We start from the raw sequence: 15,958 nt of genomic DNA on the forward strand, positions 1-15,958 counted from the left end.
CTGCCCGGTGCGGGGTCATGCTGAGACCATCTGCACCTGCAGCCACTAACAAGCTATGGGCCTTTTAAACACAGGGTTACACCAACTTTAAAAAGCATTTTTTTTAAAAACATTGTAATGTTTCTCAAGCAAAGTAACAATCCAGTCACAAACACGGATATTATAAGACCAAATAGTGTTAATAAACGGAGGAACTGGCCAGAGCACGGGATCAAACAAGACAAGATGTGAAAGCAAAGAAAGGCAACATGTAAAGTTCACACATTGACTCACTGGACGAACAGATATAAGCGTCGGCATGTTTAATCTCTCTCTCTCTCTCTCTCTCTCTCTCTCTCTCTCTCTCTCTCAGACAACAGGTCAACACTGATCAGGAGTCACATCATGCAGACCGGCTGCCTGTCCATCAGGCTATGCTACACACGGGAGCATCACAGTGAACGCTGCCAGCAGAGGTGCACACTGACCGTTTTATTTTAAGGGTGATTAAAAGATATTTTAATTACATCATCTTTAAAAGGTCACAAATGTTAAGAGATTGTTGATTGTTACCTACTCAAAGTCTCCATTTTACATTATCATTATGAAGTAGATGTTGATTGCCAGGTTGCCAGTTCTTCATAGTCATGAGACAATGTACTTTTAGATGTGTTACTGCTGCCTATTTAACTATTATTATTATTATATTATTAATTATTAGTCATTGCGTTTTTGTGTTCACTAAGTTTAGTCGCAGAGTGCAGAGACCTACTGCATGGTGCAAGAGGAAAAGACTCTGGACACGATTACTTTGAGCATTATTGGGAATGAATTACGTTTGAATATATATCTTGCTATTCCCCATGATGTTGGGAATAAGATGCTACATTTGTAGCTAGTGGTATGTTCTGAGGAAAACTGGAAGCGATGCTGTCGTCTATTACAGTGGAAACACCAATTGAAAATAATAGGGAGGAACATTTTAAAGATGTCTAAATAACACCTCAACTTATTGATGAGCTGTTGGTTTGGGGGAACTAGTAGGCTGCTGGAAACTCTAGTTTAAAAGGTGATTGCAGAGGGTCTGTTTTATTCTGTATGTTACATGAGGTGTGTGGACCCCTGCTGGCTAAGGAACCAGCCTGGACAGTCATATTTCTGCGTCTGGCAAAAGCTGCTGCAGGCTGAGAGGCCGTCGAGGCTGCAAAGCACATCTGACCGACAGAAGCAGCAGAAGCAAAGACGGTTGGGGGGGAAGGCCAGAGCCTTACCATCATGACGGGCCACACACAGAGCTAAAGCCCAACCCAAGCAAAGTTAAAGGCAGAACAAGAGAGATTTAGGATCAGACAGGAGAATCAATCCTCCCCTAAATGTGACAGGGTTTAACTTGGTTAACACATTCAGAGCCTTCACAGTTCATACATCAGTCCCATTAGAAAATAAGTGTGTTTCATATATTGTCTAAGGCTGAAACTTATAAATGCATACGCTGATGTTTTTCTTAGTTGATATTCATAGAGGTTACATTATCAAATGTCTTGTTTTTTGACAAACAGCTGAAAGATATTCAGCTAACAATTATGTTAGGACTAATACAAACACATACTTTTAAAATAGATTATTCATTTACTAATCACTGAAGCTCTAATCTTATGTTATAAACATTGACTGAGCATAGCAACAGTATAAAGTCTTTATACATTTCTGTCTCATCATCCAGGTGTCAATGTTGGAGTCTTAGATATACAGTAGATTGATATAACTTGATGTAAACATTTCGGGAAATATAAACTGTTATTAATCATCTGATAGATATTCAGGTGTCAGTGTGGTTAAAGTGTTGTTCTGGGTCTGTGTGGTGAACAGTACCTTTCGGATCAGGTCCTGGTCCTCCACCACGCCCAGCTCTCTGCCGGTTGCCTGGGCGATCCGCTTCCCTGCCACCAAGTTACCGACCAGCATGGAAGCCGGGCCGACGTCCACTGAACAGAGTCAATCAGAGTGTGTTAAGTAACGCTTCCAACACTAAATGAGTGTTTGTCTTGTGTTATGTATTAAGCATCAGTAGCTATGGTCTACGGCGGTCTACCTGGCTGTTTCTGCCGGGGCTTGGGCATGTTGGTCACGCAGGTGTGAGGGCAAAGCAGGATGTTGCAGGGGTGCAGGTTTCCCTCCAGGAAGTTCTGCTTGGTTTCACAGATGTGGATGCCTCCGAGGGGCGTCTTTGGGAGGGTGTTGGCCGGGACGAGCGCCAGGCAGTACAGGCCCACCTGGTGGATGCTGTCGATGGCCTGGGAAGAAAATGACATGTTCATTTAATCAGCTGTTCATATTGACTTTGATTGTATGTTTTGATATTCGTTATTGCTTGCTCTACTTTGCTATATGCCTGGTGTAAGAGAAAACCAAATGTTTTCCAAACTTTAAAGACTTTGTTCAAACCCTTTTCCTTCCCTCAAAAAGCTGTACTCTAAATATACCCATCATGACTTTGAAATACACATAACTAAAAGTATGAAAAGAAGAATCTGTCACAGAAAAAAGTCATAAAATATAATCTATGGGGACATGACATGTGATTTTACCTGCAGGACTCGACTCATCCACTGGAAGCTGTCTTCCTCACTAGCGTCCGGCCTCTGCTCTGCCACAATCACTATCCTCTCATCATAGAACACGGTCACAGAGAACACAGCGATCCTGCATGAATGAAAAAAGAAATGAGTACTCGCACACATGGAGAGGCTGCAGAATATTAAAGAGATGAACCTGTTCGGGGGGTTATACAGGGGCTGTTTAGCAATAAATGATATAGAAATGTGCGTCCATGCACCCTGTAGAGCACTGGCTCACAGAAGCGCTCCGTGTCTCACCTCCCCCTGTAAACAGTTTTGACCGGCTCCACTGCCAGCGCGGTGGCCACCAGGTCGTCAGCGTTGTGGCGTCGCCCGCTCACCATCAGCAGCCCCTCAAACTTCCCCACAACAAACACCAGACTGCCCTGTGGAGCAAACGGTTTCACTCAGCAAGGAACATTTTCAGTTAAAATTATTATATAGTATTTTAGTGAAGTTGGATGTTTCTGCCTTACGGGTCCAACAAATCCAAGCAGACCGGTCCGAGTGAAAGGTATTTCTCCTATGGGTGCTCCGGCTTGGTTGACGGGGATCACCTGCAGATTTACAGAGGAATAATAAGTTGGAGTTCAGTGCATACACACACTAAATCCTCTCCATCATATGCATTGGAACCCTGTAAATATCCTAGCATTACCCAGAGGAGACGTATGTGATAATGTAAATGCCATTTGAACTTTGCATCCTGTGTTTGAATAAAGCTGCTTTTTTCCCCTGTTTTGAAAACGATTCTATTGTGGCGGGCGTGAAATTGGAAGAAAACTGAAGTAACTCTTCTTACTCAAACAGATCTCCTGTTATTTGCTACATGTGTGAAAGGAAACTGCGGACAATGGGCAGAAGTGATTATCCTGGTATTGTGGCAAAGATCATATGAGAAAAACAGTTTACATCTCACCCTGGCATTATATTACAAATATATTCCAACATCATTGTGAAAGCAGGTAAATGTATAGTTGAGAGGTGGTTTGTTGCTTTTACATATTTAAATAAATATAAAACTGGACAAGAACACACTTAAGGAGTATATGGGAATACATGCAATGCAACAGTTTCAAGATGACTGTGGCTCCATCTAGTAGATCATATTAACCTGTGATTCTTTTCCCATCCAACCATTTCTAAACCAGCTTATTTCACTTCTGCTTACAAGCTTATGTGCAGGGTGGAGCTCATGCTATCACACACTCAACAAGAGGAAGGGGACACCCCGTACAAGTAGCCAGGAAGTTAACTCTCAAGTGTTAACATTACTTTTTAAAGAGGTTATTTCTTGTCTCAGGCCAAAGGTTTATTTATAAGCCACAGCACGTCACTAGACCAGATGTGGAATGAGTCATTTAGGCAGTGTTTTAAACACTCATTTTGAACTTTGACGGACCTCGAATGTGTTCTTGGTGACCCCAGGCAGACCGTAGTACATGGTGCCTCCAGCCCGAGAGTTGATCACGATTTCTCCTATTTCATCTGTCTTGCAAAGCTGAGGAGGCCCGTCCGGTTTCACAATGCACATCAGAGCTGAAACACACACGCAAGTCACAAGATTACATATGTTTACCTGAAAGATAAAGGAATAAGTAAGTGGTGCAGCTGCAGAGCCAATTAAAACCAACTCTAGTGGCTAACCTCCAGGCATGATGTGTCCCACATCCTGCACAGTGAGAGCCGAGTTCTTGTCCTCTGTGTTCACTCTGATCACCCCGTGGCTCAGCCCGCCCATGGACAGGATGGCCCTGGCTGGCAGCGGAGCGCCTCGTGCACCGGGCCTGCAGGGGAGACACAAAGAGAGGGGACGGTGTGAGGTAATCATAACGGCTCAGAGAGCGAGGCAGCAACACATTGTTGAGTTCCGATCAAGCACAAAACAAGCCCCAGCCTCAAGGTGAAGTGGTTTCATTGTTTATCTTGAACTATGCAGAAGTGAGGAATACCACATGCTTGGGTTTGGTTTGAGCTTTAAGTGAATGTACTCCTTGGCCTTCTTCCACCTCAGAAACATATCCAGACTTCGGCCATCACTCTCCGACTCAGCTGCAGAGAAGCTCATTCACTGTTTCATTAGCTCCCGCCCGGACTATTGCAACGGACTCCTGTCTGGGGTTCCCAGCAAAACCCTGGACAGGCTCCAGTACATCCAGAACTCAGCTGCCAGGGTTCTCACACGCACCAAGCCCTGGCAGCACATCACCCCCACTCTCTCAACCTCCACTGGCTCCAGCTCAAGTCCCGCATCACCTACAAACTCCTCCTCCTCACCTACAAGTCCCTCCATGCCCTCTCCCCTCAGTACCTCACAGATCTCCTCCACCCATACATCCCGTCCCGCACCCTTCGATCCTCAGACTCCGGCCTGCTCTCCATTCCCCATTCACGCCTCCGTACCTTCGGGGACCGTGCCTTCAGTGTCGCTGCCCCCCTCACCCTCTGGAGAACCCTGCTGAAATCCGTTTCACCCCTTCTCTGAACATCTTCAAATCAACCCTGAAAACTCATCTGTTCAACAAAGCCTTCCAACATTAACTCACTCTCCCCCCCCTGCAATGTAACACTTCCATTTCTGCCCCGTTTTATGTCTTGTCCTTATATGTTTCTTTGTTAAGCGACCTTGGGTTGATGAAAGGCGCTATATCAATTACAGTTATTATTATAAAAAAAATAATGTTACAATTCTTGAACTAGACATATTTTAACTAAGAAAAGTGCGTAATTTCAATATAAAACAAACACATTCGAAAATCACAAAATGTGCTTATTTTAAATAAATGTAAGTTTGTGGACAAAAGTAACTGTATTTCTTTGCAGGCAAAACTAGTTAGGCAGTAGCATTGAACTCCCTGTATCAGATGCGTTACCTGCGGATGGCCACCGTGAGGGCCTCAGGAGACGTGGCACATGGACAGATTGCCTCTGGCTTCAGACCATGAGACTGGAACACATTCAGGAAGGCGTCACACGACGAAACGGACCCTGGTGACAAATAATGGGATAATAAAATGACCAAAACAGGATAGAAATAGTCATACATGTTGTTCATAACATAGTAGTTCTACATTACAAAGACACCATGTTTGAGACTCACATGGGTTCGCTCCATCAGCCACAATAAGCATACGTATGGAGGACAGGTTGGTGTCCCTCTGGTCCTTGTGGGCCATCATGGCCCAGTGGAGGTCACGGCATTTCACCAAGGCAATACGTGCTATCAGAGAGGAAGAGGAAGAGGTCATATATGGGGCACTTACAAGCTGTATTTGTTTTATTAATTATGTGCACATTTTGCATTTACTGTTTCCATGGCTTTAGCTGCAAGTTTTCCAATTCTATTCAATTTTGTAGTCTTGTAGGTCATCTCCATGATTATGTTTCTACTTTAAAATCAAGGGGGTCACGTTTTTGTTTATGTCTATTTGTTTATTGGATTTAATATTTTTGAGTGGAACAAAGCAAAGAGCAGATACACATTATTTTTTAGTTTCCTGCACAATTGGGGTTTTGACCTTGTTGTAGGTCTGTGCCAGTTTGAAAAAAAACACCCTTTATCGGAACATATAATTACGTAAGCAATATAAGATGTAAACTTTACAAATGTATAATAATATAAAAGAGACATTGGCTGAACCTTTGTGAAGGTGGACCCTCTGCACCCAGGACATGGGACATGCTTTCATGACAGCATATGGCACTGTGATGGTGTGGATTCTGTTCATGACACTCTGAAAAACAAATACATAGTGTCATTGTAACATTGTGCACAGTACAACAGACAGTACAAAATGTTCACTAAATCTTACCGTTAAGACGCCATGCCACATGCCCATATCCTTCTTACAGTCCAACACATTGACCAGTGTCTCCCCTAAGACAAAAAACACAAAGACACACAAGTGAGGATTTGGAAATCACTTGCTAACTTGGTAAAAGATTCACCATTTGTTTATGTTTAGTGAGTGTAAGAGAAGTAACAGTCTCTGACCTTCACAGTAGTTACAGGCCTGCGTCAGAGCCTGACAGTGGGTCAGCATGGAGATCTTGGACACAGCAACTCCCATCACTGTCCCCTCCTTACTTGCTTTGTACTGGAAGAGACATACACACAAACAAAGAGCATTTGAACTTGAACATGAGAAAACTGGCCCTTTATTGTCAGGTTGTCTATTTGTCTCTATTCCTTTTTAAATATAGATAGATTTGTATGTCTGAAAGAGCCGTAAAATTGGCAGGTAATATTTGAGTTGCATTTTTGAGGTGATAGCAATGTAACCATTTTTGTTTTTGATATCACCAAATTGTTTTGTGGTTACCTCTATGTAGGCAGTGTCGGTGTTGGCAGTGGGGATGTGAGGCTGCCAGTCTTTGGATGGTTTGGTCAGATACTTTGTGTCCGTCACTACCCATTTCATCCTTGGCCATCCTGGTGAACAAAAAATAATAATATATATATAAACACAGAAAGCAAAAACAAAGTTTGTATAATTGAAGCCTGACTAAATGAACAGTGTTCACTTTGCAAACTGCTGGTTTTAAGGCCAAAGGTGAACAGACTTAACAAGCAGAGTGATTACAGATATATCCGTTTACCCAATATGACCCTACATTTGATATCACATTGTATATTCCTGGCTCCCAAAAAGACTGATACAGACTGAGGCAGCATTAAAAGTAGTGTATTTGCGCAGACTGACCTTTGAACTGGATGATCTCTCCGTTTGGAGACTTAGGCAGCCCTTTGAGGCACACCTCGCTGGTCAGAGCCAGACTGACCCCACAGCTGCCCAGCAGGAAGCCGATCTGCTGGCTGCCTGCGTCCTGTGGACAGAGGGAAGTGTCATGAGACTCACAACACACATGCTGTGTACTGTAGCTGTCAAAACATTGGTCTATAAATAAATATGTATTTAAGGTGATATGAGCAACGAGGCATTATATGTACCAAGAAGAAACAAATACATGTATCAGGAATTGTAGTCTTGTAAAATAAAATAGCTACTCAGTTACAATTGATCTACTTTTAGTGCCAAACAATCAAGGCAACTAATTATCTTCATCGTCATCATATTCTACACTCAAACTTCAATCCCATATTTTGAAACATGTATCCTGTTATAAAAGCTTTTCTTTATTATGGCTATGTTCACTTACAATGTAACACACCTTTTAAAAATATGATGTTATAAATTGCTTAGGGATTAAATGCTTGGCCTATGATGCCATGATGGTGTTATATCAAATACATGATTGATTAGAACTTGTCTTTATTATGACTTGAAGCAACATTTTATTTGAAATGCAGCCAACTACAAACGTTCTGCCTTTTCGTCCTCTCTTTTGATCTACAGGTGTGCATACAGTAGGTTCTGCTCCTTCAGATAATCAATAAGAAAAACAGATTTTGTATTTCTCTGTGATAACCAGAGGAATTCACTTGACAACAGTGATGTTGTTACCTGTCGTGACAGTGGGACCTCAATGGGCACAGGGATGACCTCGGCTAACAGACAGCCATAGAAAGCCACCCAGAACATACCAGGGTCGCTGTTGGGATACACCAGGGCCACCTGAGGATCAGGAAAAGGTTATTACTCCGTGTTCCTTTATCGCTTTGCAAACTGAGAGGAGACTGACAGACGCTTACCCGATCTCCAGGTTGTAGGACAGGTTCTGTCTTGGTGCCCAGTTTATTCAGCAGTGTGTAGGCCAGCTTCAGACTGCGACTCCAGAGTTTTCCTGTGGATAAAAAGAGCAATTGATAGTTTTAGCTCGTCCTGTTGGTTGTTTATTATCTGTGTTGTATAACAGATCAAGGATAGCTCAACTCCACAACCCACTGCAGCTCCAGTAGGAAACATACATGTAGGTGTTATCTGCTCAAGCCAGAAATGATTGCTCATATGCAAGACATAAATCTCACATTTACATTTAGCAGACACAATGACATAAATGTTAACTCTGGGCTGGACAGATGTTTCTGTGAGTGCTGCTGACCGTATGTGACGGTGTAGAGCGGTTTGCCGGTGACGTCCAGAGCAGTGAGAGCGGGGCTCTTGGCCTGCGTGGCCCCCCAGCGGGCCAGGGCAGCCTGCAGGGCGGGGGGCCAGTTACTGACGACTCCGAGGGGCTCCCCCTTCACCGGGATGATTTGGCGTCCCTCTGGCTTCGGGGTGTTGGGGTCCGGCTGGGGCACTGGACCAGAGGAGAGCAGAGGCAGGAGTTGATTAGGAGAAGCCGACAGCATGTGACATTTATTCCTTAAAGGTTTATTAATGTTTTTATATTTATAATAATTGTATAATTGTTTTCGCCAATTCTTTCTCATGTCCATTAATAATGCATAAGTGCTGTGGGAATCAGTCCTAAGCACTTCCTCATCTTGAAGTCAGCAGGTTTCTCAGAAAGGTTTAGTCAGATGCCTGAATGCCTGTTAATAAATACGATGTATAAACTTTAGTTAAACCTGTCACATGAAGTCACATGAAGATTAAAACCTTAGTCTTGCAAACTATTCAAAGTCCAACTTAAAAGCTAGAGGAAGTAACGCAAGGGGGAATGCTTTTGTATAAGAGTCAAGCACGCAAAATCCAATTACAAGTAGGTATGTTGAATTTGAAAGGGAAGAAGGGGGAAATGCACACACTAATGTGCATATATGAATGAAAAGTGAGGGCTTGTTCCTCGGGTGATTTCAGTTCAACCCATTTGTTGTTGACAAAATGAATGCACACTTGTTATCTCACCTTCTACAATTTCCTCAGAGTCATCGAGGAAGAATTCGCTGAGTGGTGGTCTCTTCGGCCGTTTGAGTGTGTTCAACAGCTGCTGGATCTTAGTGGACACTCTGCTGTTGACAGGCACGCCTGCACAAACACCAAGACAACAGCCACAGTCACAAACACATGGAAACAATCAACCAAAATAACACAAGGACACACCCACACACGCAATTCTATTGTAACACAAATGCTAATGTCATATATCGCACACTCTCACACAGGCAGAACCAATGGCACTAGCAAGCAGGCGGGATCAGAATCAGCAGCAGGAAGGATTCGAGGGAAATTGGTAGGACACAGATTGGACAATATTTAGGAAAATCAACTATATACAAGGAGGTTCTCTATGTCTAAGCCTAAGACATGAGACAAACATAGAGACAGAGAGAAAGACACCAGGCTGGAAAGCAAGCTGATTTGGGGCTCTTCAGCATCCCACCCTTTCCCCCGATTTCGTTTATATTACCTTTTCTTTTGCCTTTTTTAAATGAAAGTCAAGACAGGGACAGGATTAATGGACCCAAAAGAAAGAACACAGATATCTGGGATTAGCGGCGTTCACCACACAGTGGAATGAGGATATGTTGAAGATGATTCTGGGTGAACATGGCCTGATGGTTTATTGATTTGAAAACACTCTAATCAGCTTCGTCACTGCAATGCTGTGAACCATAGGGTCAATGCAAAACAGAGAACGTCACTCAACTGCCATGATTAGCATATGCAAATGGTTTGACCTCCCAATCTCAAGATCCATCATCAGATGACCGATATCAAATTCAACACATTTCAGGGAATAGAAAACTACTGTGATATTTTCTATGCAAATTAGAGGAAATGCTAACCCTTGTTAAAACATTCAAACCACATATAGGTATTTGTAAACATCTTTTTCTTGTGTGAGTCTACCGTCAGCAGTATCCATCATGCTGGAGCGGCTCTGTCCGCGGCTCATGCCTCTGACGGCTGGAGGCAGGTCCACCCTGGACCCCCTCTCCTGGGGAGTGGAGGATGTCACATCTGGGGGGACGCTGTTTTCTAGAGAGACAAAAGGAGGAGGTCATACATGGAAACAACAGCTAGCCGTCACTGCTATGTATCTTGTTACATTAAAGGTTTATTAATGATGTGTACCTATGCGAGTGTGGGCCAGCACATCGGCCAACACGGAAGCAACAAGTTGGGCTTGGGGTTGGGACTGGGACTGGGGCTGGGGCTGGGGCTGTGGCTGTGGCTGTGGCTGTGGCTGGGGCTGGGGCTGGGGCTGGGGCTTGGGCTCTCCATGGGAGAGGGTGGAGGACGCAGACGAGGACGTGGAGGAGCTTTGTACGGAGCGGTTGATCCAGTAATCGGGGCTCTGCAGGCTCTGGGCGAGCACTGCACTGAGAGCTGCCTTTTTGCGCAGTGAGCCATCATCCTCTGATGCAGAGGATGTGTCTGATGGAAAGAGAAAATCTTTTATATTTAGATGGTTGTCTTTAAAGTATTTGACCCCAAAATATACAGCTATAATGTGGCTTGACATCTTTCTTCAAAAAGGTGGAGTCAGCTACGGAGAAGCACAGGCTGGGATAAAGGCTAAAGCCACATTAAACACAAAGGATCACTGTGCAAACAAGCGCTAAGCACCATTTCATAAATAATCTCTGTTAATATTAACACGCATAAAAACAAAACACACATTGCTCAAATAAAATATGACATCCTGCACATGAAGGAAGGAGTAGATTGATTCAATTAATTGAACAGCTTAAAATCCCCAGAGTAGTGTCAACACTAGGCATAAACGTTTTAAATGTTGTGTTTATTTTTTTGTTTAAATCCTATCAGTGTGGATGTAGCCACAGTGTCTTGATCCAGAGACTACTATTCAGTGTGTGGATCTAGTTTTTACCTGGAGGTGTGCAGTTCTCTATGGGAGACTGGACAAAGGCTGAGCGTCTCTTGGTCGGCATGGGTAGCGCCATCTTCTCCTCCTTGTGTTTGGCCAGGGCTGCCTGCACAGCCTCCGTGTGGATGTCTACATAAACAGCCAAGATAACAGAGAGAGAAACAAGTGAAGTATTCAGAATTAGAGGAATAAAACATAGAGGGTTGCCACGCTTGTTAAGGCTGCTTAATTCTTGTGTTTAATGACTCTTTAAAGTATCTCTGTGTGTATGCTGTGTACCTGATCTGTAGCGGTCGTCCCTGGCCCCTCCACTGCGGTGTGCACGGTGGTGTCTGGCGGCTGAAGATGTGGAGGGGCCCGGGGCCTCTGGGCTGGGGCTGGGGTCAGCACTGTGGCCTGGGGTAAGCTGTACATCTGGCAGAGACAGATCCACATCTGCAGGACACAGCGGGTAAGTCAAACACATGTAGGGCAACATTAATAAACAAACAAACAAACATAAGACTTCCTGCTTTACATAATGCCATTACGCTTATATGTAGGTATTAATATTATATTATGCTCTCTAAATGTAGCCTGACTACAGAGCCTCTGAGCATGAAGTGAATTAGGGACATGTACTCGACTGATGTGACTTGTACTGTTAACGCAGTACATAAAACTAGGCTAGATTCAAGCTAAATATATTTTTAGTAAACTCCTCCCAGAGTCCCGGTGCAGATGATGGTTCAGAGGGATAAGGAGGCCCAATGGGACGAGTGCCGGAGCAGGCGGTGACCTCTGGAGTTTCAAACCAGCTTTGACATTCAGGGCAAGCTGCCCATTACAAAGCAGAACCCTCTAACAACCATGGGAATGTAATTCAAGTACTAAATATAGAAATGATCCATATGAGATTTAGATTCCGGCAGTGCTTTTCAATTCTCTGTGTGCGTAATCACGTCACATGTGTCATGTGGTAGCGCAAGCCCAAACAGGCCAAGGTTAAACTAGGTTGAAAGGAAGTGAAATGTTCCTCTCTTTTTTAAATGAGTTTACAGTGACTCCGCGAGAAGGATTTCTTCATGCCGATGCTAATGTGGTGCATTTCTTCCTGAGGAAACACCACACCCTCATGTGAGTCAGCTGACCGAGAAAAGTGAACAGATCATCTTACCAGCGAGAACAGAGGTGACTGTAGTACAGTGAAACTCTGGTACTCCCCTACTTCTGATAGTAAAGTGTGAAGCAAAGTGTGTTGAAAGGTTAACTCATTCTGTGACTTTATTCTGGAGATGTTCTACAGCTGTGCAGATATAAGAGAAGTTGTTACTGTATGCTTTGTTATCATTGTGTAATTTGCATGTTGGCCACTAGAGGGCCACAAAAAGCCAGAAATTCTCTTTGACAACTTGGACAAAGAGAATTACAATCACACTGTATACTCAGTGAAGCTACTTTTTATTGAGCTGAAGAAGATATATATATATTTTATTTTATTTTATTGTTAGTTCCCTGTACAGATGGTGAAGAAGAATCTTTGCGTAGATGAAACATCAAGCATACTTAAGTCAAGATTTGAAGAGATATTTTTGAAGAAATGACTTTAAGTTTCCCCATGCCAGAGTGACTAGCACCAACAATGCTGGAAGAGGAGGTAACAACTCAAGTAAAGAAAGAAAGAAATAGAGAAAGGTAAGAAGTGAAATAAGGAAAAGCAAGAGCAGAAGAAGAGTTTGTCTTACTCGGCATGTGTGGGATGCAGGAGGCCATCAGCTTGGATTTCTTCTTCTCATATCCCTTCTGTGTGATGTCACCTAGAAGAGAGGACAGCGACACCACACCGTTAGGTTAGTCATAATTACCACACACACACAGATGAGCCAGATGTAGAAAACACACACACACACACACACACACACACACACACACACGCGCACACACGCACACAGGGTTGAGTCATAATAATAATCCTCTTTAAAACAAATCTACTGAACTCTAAATGTTGACGGCTCAGTCCATTTACAACGAGGCAAGGAGATAGCGCCATTGTTTGGCCTTACATTAACCCCGGGGAATAAACATGATGAGTGTACAAAAGCCTCCTCCAGGCTACGAAACCCAAATATGATTTGAAACCCAAAGATAACCGAGCGTTGCAGGAACAATGGCAACACTGAAGGCTATCGGGAAGAAGGGATAGTTAGCAGAGCAAAAAGGAAGCCATTTCAGTGGGACTCAACAGTTTATCTCCCCCGTCCTAGTCCCCCCTCTTTTTCCCCACTGTACACCCAGCCCTTCCTCATTTGGCCTTGGACTGGCCGGACTCTCACAGGCCGCTAACAAAGTTTGTCGGAGAGCAAAAGAGGCAAAGTCCGATTAACTGGGACCCCTAAAACACACAGTGCAGCAAACAAGCATGCAGGGCACACCCTTTACAGTTCACTTACATACATACACACTCCCCTTGTACACACAAACAATCCCAGTACTGCAAACTCTCTGTTATTCCCCTCTGCCGTGTCCAGCGATAACACCGAATGCTATGTCAAGTGCAATAGTGCCAACAGACTGCTTAGCCTCAATCCCTCCTCCACACTGTGACAACTCAGAAACCCTCGTCCAGCCGACTGACAGGGGGAGGTTGTAGGGGGTGAGGTGATAAACACAGGGCAGGAGGCACTGGCAGATTTGAGTGGGAAGATGTGTGTGTGTGTGTGTAGAGAGAAAATGAGGAGAGAGAGAGATCAGGGGAGACAGAGTTCAGCAGCAGATTGGAGGGAGGTGGGCTGGTTAAGCCGACACAGGGTGGGGAGTCCCGAGTGTGACTCAGTTTCTGTGTGTCTTTAAGCTTTCACACACTCCGCTGTTTTGCCAGAAAAACCACTGAATTAAGAAGAAAGCTCCCCAAAGGGTTGAGTTTGTGGATTTGTATACTTTTATTCCTGATCCTTTCCCAAGAAGGGAAGTGAGGTTTCACAACACTGAGAAATCACAAGGAACGGGGGGAGAAAGAGGGAGTAGAGGGACGAAGAACAGCGGAACAAAGTCGGAGTTTAAGAGGGAGTGGGTGTGTGATTGAGTGTGGAGTGCTTTGTCTTTCTCTGCGGCGTAAGAAAGATTTGAATGGGGGGGGACGGGGGGGGGGACAGCAGTGATTTCATGCCTGGGTGCACACACTGGCCTGAAATGGACTTGTGATGAAAGACAGAGCAGTAATGTGTTACAGTCGATTCTCTTTTTGTTTGGCGCGATACCAGTGATGAGTATAACTAAGTATATTTACTTTACTTGAGTATTTTATGCATCGATATACTTCTACGCGACTCGATTTTGTAAGCCAATTGTGTCCTTTTTGCTTCAATACATTTATCTTCCAATTTAAGCTATAAGTTGCTTTGCAGATTCAAAATATAAATCAAAAACGAATCATTTATGATGTTACTTAATAATACAAGTCAAGCAACCCAGCAGTATGTACTTTTACCAACACATTAATTCATCATTATCTCGAAATGAGCCGTTTACATAATGATGTGGCCTACACTTTTGGAAATGTAAATATATTTTCATGCTTAAAATGTTGCACTTTTAATTGGGATTGATAAAAGATTTTGAGTGCTGGACTTTTTCTTGGAACAGATTATTTCTACACTTTTTGTATGGTCACTTCGTCTTAAGCGAAGGATCTGAGTGCTTCTTCCACGTCTGGACGCTACAGGCTTGTTAATGTGGAGATAAACACTCAGACAGACATGGAAGCGCAGCAATCAGCAGCAAATTGATTGTCGTGGACTGGAACGTCATTGTTGTTGGAGACTGGGTTCTGTCCAGCCCAGTGCTGGTGTCCAAGTGTTGCCTGCAGGGAGGAAGGGAGGCATGGAAAGATGGAGGGTCATTAACGCAGACAGAGCAGAGTCTGTATTAGGGTGAAGGCATAACAACGGGCGAAGACTGGCACGACCACAGCGGCTCTGTGGCTGTCAGTGGGTAGAGACAGCGAGGGTCTGCACTGAAAGAGAGCAGCTGCTTTAAGACAGAGGGAAAGCTGTGTGTTTTGAGAGCAAGAATGTGGTGTTTTGAGTGCGAGGATGAGCAAAACAGTACAGTGACTGTGTGTGTGTGTGTGTGTGTGTGTGTGTGTGTGTGTGTGTGTGTGTGTGTGTGTGTGTGCGTGCGTGCGTGCGTGCGTGCGTGCGTGCGTGCGTGCGTGCGTGCGTGCGTGTAATCTGAGGTCAGGGGACAGGATATGAGCGTTACCCCACCCTGTGTGCGCTGCCAAAAAATCGTCTCCCTGTGCTGTCTAGAGAAAGAGGAATGTGCTGATTGGAGAACACGGTACTAACGGCGAGGGCCAACTGGCCAGGAGAGCGAGCCCATTGGCCAAAAGCTCCCCTGAGGTGCAGGAAGCGAATGTATTGGTGTGTGCACAGCTGGTGCAGGTTAAGGGGTGCTACAGTACACAGAGCAACGAATGCTGACAGGAGCAGAGCTGTATCACAGGCCTTCTCTGTGAGATGTGTGTCAGTGTGTCAAACCAGGATGTGTGTTGTTGGCCATGCATATCATTGACATATTCATAAAAGTTACAGTAGAGACAGGTTTTCATGCTGTGTAGAGAGATGAGCCTCCAGAATTTGGAAAGGCGAGAAAACAAAACACCTTGCAAAGATATTACACATTCAACCACAAATCCCTGAGAT

At 44.1% G+C, this 15,958-nt stretch overlaps 1 protein-coding gene across 2 annotated transcripts in view; it reads right to left on the reverse strand.

The window, feature by feature from the left end:
- dip2ba (disco-interacting protein 2 homolog Ba) overlaps nucleotides 1-13,068 on the reverse strand; it is a 21,464-nt gene extending 8,396 nt beyond the window's left edge. Inside the window, exons 1-24 of one of the 2 annotated variants that reach the window (XM_010773696.1) lie at nucleotides 13,001-13,068; nucleotides 11,556-11,711; nucleotides 11,280-11,405; nucleotides 10,520-10,822; nucleotides 10,295-10,423; nucleotides 9,852-9,863; nucleotides 9,350-9,469; nucleotides 8,601-8,798; nucleotides 8,251-8,342; nucleotides 8,063-8,173; nucleotides 7,301-7,424; nucleotides 6,920-7,029; nucleotides 6,592-6,694; nucleotides 6,410-6,474; nucleotides 6,238-6,331; nucleotides 5,698-5,817; nucleotides 5,471-5,585; nucleotides 4,245-4,384; nucleotides 4,000-4,136; nucleotides 3,074-3,154; nucleotides 2,856-2,983; nucleotides 2,568-2,682; nucleotides 2,072-2,273; nucleotides 1,852-1,964 (exon numbers count right to left, since the gene is read on the reverse strand). In XM_010773696.1, the coding sequence (XP_010771998.1) occupies nucleotides 1,852-1,964; nucleotides 2,072-2,273; nucleotides 2,568-2,682; nucleotides 2,856-2,983; nucleotides 3,074-3,154; nucleotides 4,000-4,136; nucleotides 4,245-4,384; nucleotides 5,471-5,585; nucleotides 5,698-5,817; nucleotides 6,238-6,331; nucleotides 6,410-6,474; nucleotides 6,592-6,694; nucleotides 6,920-7,029; nucleotides 7,301-7,424; nucleotides 8,063-8,173; nucleotides 8,251-8,342; nucleotides 8,601-8,798; nucleotides 9,350-9,469; nucleotides 9,852-9,863; nucleotides 10,295-10,423; nucleotides 10,520-10,822; nucleotides 11,280-11,405; nucleotides 11,556-11,711; nucleotides 13,001-13,028 (2,922 nt within the window). In that variant the 5' untranslated portion in view covers nucleotides 13,029-13,068. The remainder of the gene's footprint in view (nucleotides 1-1,851; nucleotides 1,965-2,071; nucleotides 2,274-2,567; nucleotides 2,683-2,855; nucleotides 2,984-3,073; nucleotides 3,155-3,999; nucleotides 4,137-4,244; nucleotides 4,385-5,470; nucleotides 5,586-5,697; nucleotides 5,818-6,237; nucleotides 6,332-6,409; nucleotides 6,475-6,591; nucleotides 6,695-6,919; nucleotides 7,030-7,300; nucleotides 7,425-8,062; nucleotides 8,174-8,250; nucleotides 8,343-8,600; nucleotides 8,799-9,349; nucleotides 9,470-9,851; nucleotides 9,864-10,294; nucleotides 10,424-10,519; nucleotides 10,823-11,279; nucleotides 11,406-11,555; nucleotides 11,712-13,000) is intronic. The other variant, XM_010773697.1, reaches the window with a different exon arrangement.
- Between the last annotated feature and the right edge of the window lie 2,890 nt (nucleotides 13,069-15,958).

This window comes from Notothenia coriiceps, unplaced genomic scaffold (genome assembly GCF_000735185.1).
Source record: "Notothenia coriiceps isolate Sejong01 unplaced genomic scaffold, NC01 NC01_scaffold00012897, whole genome shotgun sequence".
Lineage (NCBI taxonomy): Eukaryota > Metazoa > Chordata > Actinopteri > Perciformes > Nototheniidae > Notothenia > Notothenia coriiceps.